The sequence below is a fragment of the Rhineura floridana genome, chromosome 8 (assembly GCF_030035675.1).
Source record: "Rhineura floridana isolate rRhiFlo1 chromosome 8, rRhiFlo1.hap2, whole genome shotgun sequence".
Taxonomy (NCBI): domain Eukaryota; kingdom Metazoa; phylum Chordata; class Lepidosauria; order Squamata; family Rhineuridae; genus Rhineura; species Rhineura floridana.
In genome coordinates, this window is record NC_084487.1 from 46,105,101 (window position 1) to 46,111,100 (window position 6,000).

The following is a 6,000-nucleotide window of genomic DNA, read 5'->3' on the forward strand; positions in this document are numbered from 1 at the left end:
TACATTTTGAGACCCTTCTTGGATATGGGGAGTTTTACTTTTCAGTAGAAATCTTTATAACACAAGGCAATTCATAGCAGAGAGAAAACAATTTATCTTTTGTAACAGTTTATTAAATTTGACCAGAGGGCTTGCAGCAGCCCCTAGTGACAAAACTAGAAAATAACAAGAGGCTTTTACGGATATCTAATACAAAGCAAAGGTTAGTAAAGCTTTCTGAGTGTAGAAAATTGTCATTCTCTACAGAGAAAAAACAAGTTTTGCCCAATCTTATTTTCCAGCAATTAAAGCACAAAAATAGCAGTTCAGCTCAGATGCCTAATGGGCACATTGATATGCAAGTTAAAGATGACTTCCTCACCCAAAGCCTAATTATTCAGAGTTGTTGAAATCAGATTTCTGACTATTGGTGGGGGGAATCTAAAGCTTACCTTTGAACATGGACTACTGTCCTGGTACCAGTGTGCCAAGATATTGTCTAGTAATCTTCAGAGGAGACTATGCAAGGAAACAATGTTCAGGTATAAGTTGGGATGTGGCACAAGGTGGCATCTGCTGTAAATGTGAGAAGTTGGAAGAGGTTTGTAGGAGGTCACAGGGCTGCTTGGTTGGAAACATGCTATTTCTTTGGGTCTTTTTACAGGTCTGACGCCAGGTCAAACTATTTGTTCAACTAACCTAGTATTTTCTAGTTTGGCAGTTGCTCTCCAGGTTCTCTTGCAGAGAATGTTCTTTTCCATTATCCTTTTAATAGGAGATGACGGGGAGTGAACCTGGTACCTTCTGCATGTAAAGCATGTGCTCTGCTGCTGAGCAACAGTCCCTCTCCACCACTGGAGTTCTGCTGAGTCAAAAACTAAAATATGAAATGGCCAGCTGGGCTGCACATTAAATATCTGCTTGTCTGATGCATGCAAAATGTCATTTGGAAGGCAAACATGCATTTGGTATCCCACTGGAAGAGTGGGGGAAGCACTTTGAAGGTACTCTGTACATAGTAGGAAAAAATGGCAGGCAAGGACAGGATTAAATATTCCTCTCCTTGCTGCTTTTCTGTTCCAGATTCTCTCTCTCCCAAACTAGGCATTTTAAATGTTCTGATACATGTATTTGCATACTTATTCCCCTGAGGCAAAGCTGGGTGTAGAACACAAAGGAATTCTTCAGATGCAGCAAATTTAGCCAGACTGGCCCAGAACATTTTACTACCTGAGCATTCCACATGCAGAAACTGACTGGACTGGCAGTTGAATCTTACTTCATAACTCGCAACAGGGCAGTAGGCTAAGTTAGGGGGTACATGACAGGCCAGTTGGCACACACAGCTCTGCTCTCCAACACCTTGGCACCGCTGAATTGCTCTGCCTGGCACCTGCTCAGTATCTGCTCAAACAAATGCTATAGTGCAAAAGTAGCAATGCCAGTGTGTGTCACACACGTACGTGTGTCACACACGTACGTGTGTGAGAGCTGCCTGCCTGCTTGCTCAGCTAGGGGGCTTTCCCAGTGGCTCTGTCTGTGACACACGGGGGGAAGGGGGTACTAGGCATTGCTCTGCCAGGGAATCAGCTAAAGAGGATGAGAACAGCAGGAGGAAGCTCAGTAGGAAAGGCCAGGAGAGACTGCTACCACCCCAAGTATCTGCTGCCTGAGGTTACTGCCTCTTTCTGCCTAATGATAGGGCCAGCCCTTCATGTAACATGCAGTTAACTTAGATAATTTTGTTTTGAACTGGATGCATTCAGTTTGTCTAATGCTTAAATACTGAAGTTAAGCTTTATTTACAAGAATCCCTCAAATGGACACAACTCTATAAAAAGTATGATTAATTAAAAATGGTTCCTCAAGGGTATCTGCAGCTCTGCTAATATATTGAAAGACCTTATTTTATACCTTATGAAATTTGTATGTTAATTAGGAATGAACAATCAATATAGTTTGAAAAGAAGCTCCTCTATGGAAGTGTTTATGGAGTTTGTTTCCTGTGATTGAGTGGGTGGGTATCACGAGTTACAGAAGAAGAAAAAAGTGAGAATCCTGTAGGGCATAGCTAAATGTGTGAATTTCCTTTTTAAAAAACATGCCTGAAATCTTTAATTAGAAACATTGAATTTATTTTTGTTTTTCTGCTACAGACAAAATGAGTCCAAGCTCCCTTCCAGGGGAAAAAGCCAAACAGTCAGCCTGTGTGGTCTCATGATTTGAGGAAAACAGCAACTGAAAAACTGAGAACCCAAAGGGGCTTCCTGGAATATACAGCTCTGGGTGGCTTTCAAACCTGCAGTCCAGTTTCCTCACAATGGTCTGTATAAGCACTGTATGGTCAAAGACAGAGCTGGTACTTCCAGCTAAAGCACACCTGTGGAGTAAAACACATGACCTGGAAGATTGCTATGTGAAGGGGTAGTAGCATTAATTAAATAACTGTGATAACTGGATTTTGGAGTTTAATTCTATACTGACATACATGCAGGAGAGCTTTCTGTTTCCATGTGGTGCTATTTCAGTTTGTCTGGTTACAGACTTCAAAAGAACATTGTTGCATCGTTGATAACTGTACTGCACTTTTATTAATTTGTTGAGTTAGAAATTTAAAGATAAAATCTAGTGAAGATGGTCATACCTGGGGATTTTGTTTGCTTTGGTATTTCTCAAACTTCATAAAATCTCCAACCATCCACATACCTTTAAAATTTACTAGGTCTTCTACACCTTCCACAACCTTTTCTGTAACCTTAATTTATGGGTAGCCAACCTGTGGCATGGCTTCTGGTAGTGACATAGGCAACAAGGGGTTGTGGTATGTCTAGAAAAGATCCACTGGGGTCAAGGTCCTGACTACAGTATAGAGTTCGGCCTGTGCTGCTGCTGATCTGCATAGCTCTCTCTTTGGACTATACAAAATTATACTCTGGTACAGGGAGCTGCATATGTGCTGCACTGTTGCACTAGTTCAGAGATGGGGAACCTGAGGCCAAATGCAGCCCTCTAGGCCTCTCTATCTGGGCCAGCCACACCCCTTGCTGGACCTGCTTTGTATCCTCCCTGAGTATGTTGCCTGACTGGAATGTGTCCCTGAACCCTTCCTTGCCTGGATGAAGGACAGAGAGGGATGTGTGTAGAAACAAGTCTACTACACAAAGGTAAAATTAACATATGTTGCTCTGCCTATGGAAGGTTGCCCAGAAGGAACTGCAGGGTTCTGCCAAAAAAAGTGGCTATCCCTAAGCTGGTGGAATTTATATGCCTATGAAAATCTCTGAATTTTTCATGTGCTGCCCCCACTTCTCTTGCTGCTCCTTCCGTTTGATAAAAATGGCCTAAGCATTTCTGTGCATGTTTGTTGTTCCTCTTGACAACAGTCTGTTAAGATGCTCTGTCCAGTGGTCAATGGAATTTATATACAAGTTCTCTTCATTCCTTATAGAGCTTGACTTTTAAGAAAACATTATGCAGTAAAACAGTTATTTGGATGAAGGCAAGGGTCATAATACTGTGGTGTACTGCTTAGATTCTGCATGGTTTCCATAAATGGAACAACTTCAAAGATTCAATCATAAGAATTGCAGGTGGCAAAATAATGCAAGATTGGCTGCTGTAAAGAGCATTATTTAATCTTTCCACAGATCTCTTTATCTTTACCCACAGTTATGACAAATGATTAAAAGTGCCTGAATTCATTTGACTTAAAAGGTCAAGATTGTTAGTGCAAAAATCCAACAGAGATTCTTGCTACTTGTACAAGTTCAGTGGGTTTTATTCAATATAGGGACATCTCCTATAAGGCCCTCCTCCGGGTACCAACTCATCAGGATGCCCAGAGGATTGTTATTAGATCTAGGGCCTTTCCTGTAGTGGCCCCCAAACTGTGGAACAGCCTACCTGTGGAGATACGCCTGGCGCCTTCGGTACTTTCTTTTAGGTGCCAGGTTAAGACCTGGCTATACTCCCAGGCATTTTAATGTTCAATGTGTTCCATTTAATTTTTTTTTTCGTTTAACTTGTTGCTGATTTTATTGTAATTTTATTGTAATATTGTATTTTAATCTTGTTTTGTTCACCGCCCAGAGAGCTATTTGCTATGGGCGGTTTAAAAATGAAATAAATAAATAAATAAATAAATAAATCTGTTTTCCAAATGTCTGTCCTGTAAGACGATGACTGTCTGCCTTTTGGTGTTCTGTCTGTGATAGCATACTAATCTAGCAGAGAGAGAGGTGCAGAGTTAGGCTTGTTTAGCACTAGGGATGGGCAAGAAGCTGAATCTATAATTTCAAGCTGAATTTATCAAATTTGCACTTTCCCAAACAATATGAGAATTGAAACATAGTAATCCTTCAAAATTCAAATTTTCAAATTTGGCAATACAGTTCTCCAACCAATGTTTACAAAAAATGCATATGTTAGGGGACAATGTGCATAAAAATGAATATATGAGTGAAAAATAAGATGCCAAAATGCATTATATGATGAGAAATAGCTTGCAAAAATGTGTACATTAGTCAAAACTCTACAGAAATGCATTTATTAGGAGAAATGCTAAGATGCTAGAGAATTTTCATGAAGTTTTTTTTTAAAAAAATCACAAATTGCTGCAGAAATGTGGAGAACTTAATTTAAGATTGGAAACATAAGAAACAGAGAACTGCAACTGACAGATCTTTCCATCCCTATTTAGCACACATGCTAGTTCTGTTCAGGAAGAAATATGTCCAAGAGAAAATGTCACAGACATTTTGATTTTTAAGAGGATCTTGTAGCAATTGATTAGTTTTGGGTGGCTGGTGGGGGGCTTGGGGACAGGAGCTCAGGCCTTAGCCAATCATGTGATATTGATTTAATGGTATGCTGGCTCATGCTGTACTCTGCTTGGAAGCTCTTCATTACAGTGATTTCCCTTCTGTTCAAATGGCCAGTTATAGTGGACGCTATGGAGATGAGCAGTGTACAAAAACTGCAATGGAATTTGCCCACTTCTCCATCTATATTCATACTGCTAACATTCAGACAGAGGTGGCATATGTATGCAGTATGTTTAGCTACCAAATGAGATAATTGTACTTTGAAAACCTATCAGTGCAACCAGAGTTGTAATAGCCACAGCCTCTGACTTCACTTATGCTGAACATCAACAGTATGCTTACTTGGAAACTGCCTCAATTCCCTTGATAGTCTGTTTTTTAGTAGTAGCTCTACATACACATGCCTCTGCCTATAGGAATATATGTACATGTTTAAATTTATATTTAAAAGGTCATTATTTTTTTAAAAAAACTAACTTGTGTATTTAAATTCCATATGTATATGCAAGTATTTGCAGGGTTCGGTTTTTGGCATTCTGAAAAACTATAAATTAACGTGGTTTTTGTTTTTAGAACAAGTAACAATGGGGGGGGGTTCTTATGAATTCTGCCAATCCATGTTTTTGTGGCTCTTAGTTTTGTTCAGGATCCTAAAAAAAGGCCACACTTATTTTAAAAGTATTTCATGATTATGGAGATACACTTTTTAAATGTGATAGTATTTTGTTGTAGAAATGAAAAAATCCCAAAATGAAATGAAACTAAATCTTGAACAACATTACATCATGTTTTTGTGCACCCACAAATGATATCAAGGAACTGGTGTGTCTGAATGTTTAACATCCAGCTGAAATAAAAAAAACCCAGGCAGAATGGTTGCTCAGTCTGGTACTGGAATTCTACTTTAGATAGGTTTACCCATTGGAATGCAATTCAGAATATGCTTAGATGCATGCAGTGTGCATGCAGCTAGGGACTGGATTGTTTTTCTTCCACAGCTGAAGCTCAGTTTCCCCTATCTGATAGATGTACAGGCCAGCAAATCAAATTCTCATTCTATTGTCCAGGTGTAGCCAATCCAGTGCCTTCCATCTATTGGACTACAGCTCCCATCATCCCTGACCATTACTCATGTTGGCTGGGGCTGATAGGAGTTGGAGTCCTACATTATCTGGAGTGCACCACCTTACCTGCCCCT

The 6,000-nt window shown here is 39.8% G+C and overlaps 1 protein-coding gene across 1 annotated transcript in view; it reads left to right on the plus strand.

The window, feature by feature from the left end:
* Window positions 1–4,061, plus strand: part of FAM83F (family with sequence similarity 83 member F) — a 44,749-nt gene extending 40,688 nt beyond the window's left edge. The window contains exon 5 of the mRNA XM_061639199.1: window positions 2,136–4,061. Within this exon, the coding sequence (XP_061495183.1) occupies window positions 2,136–2,200 (65 nt within the window). The 3' untranslated portion in view covers window positions 2,201–4,061. The remainder of the gene's footprint in view (window positions 1–2,135) is intronic.
* Window positions 4,062–6,000: the final 1,939 nt, after the last annotated feature.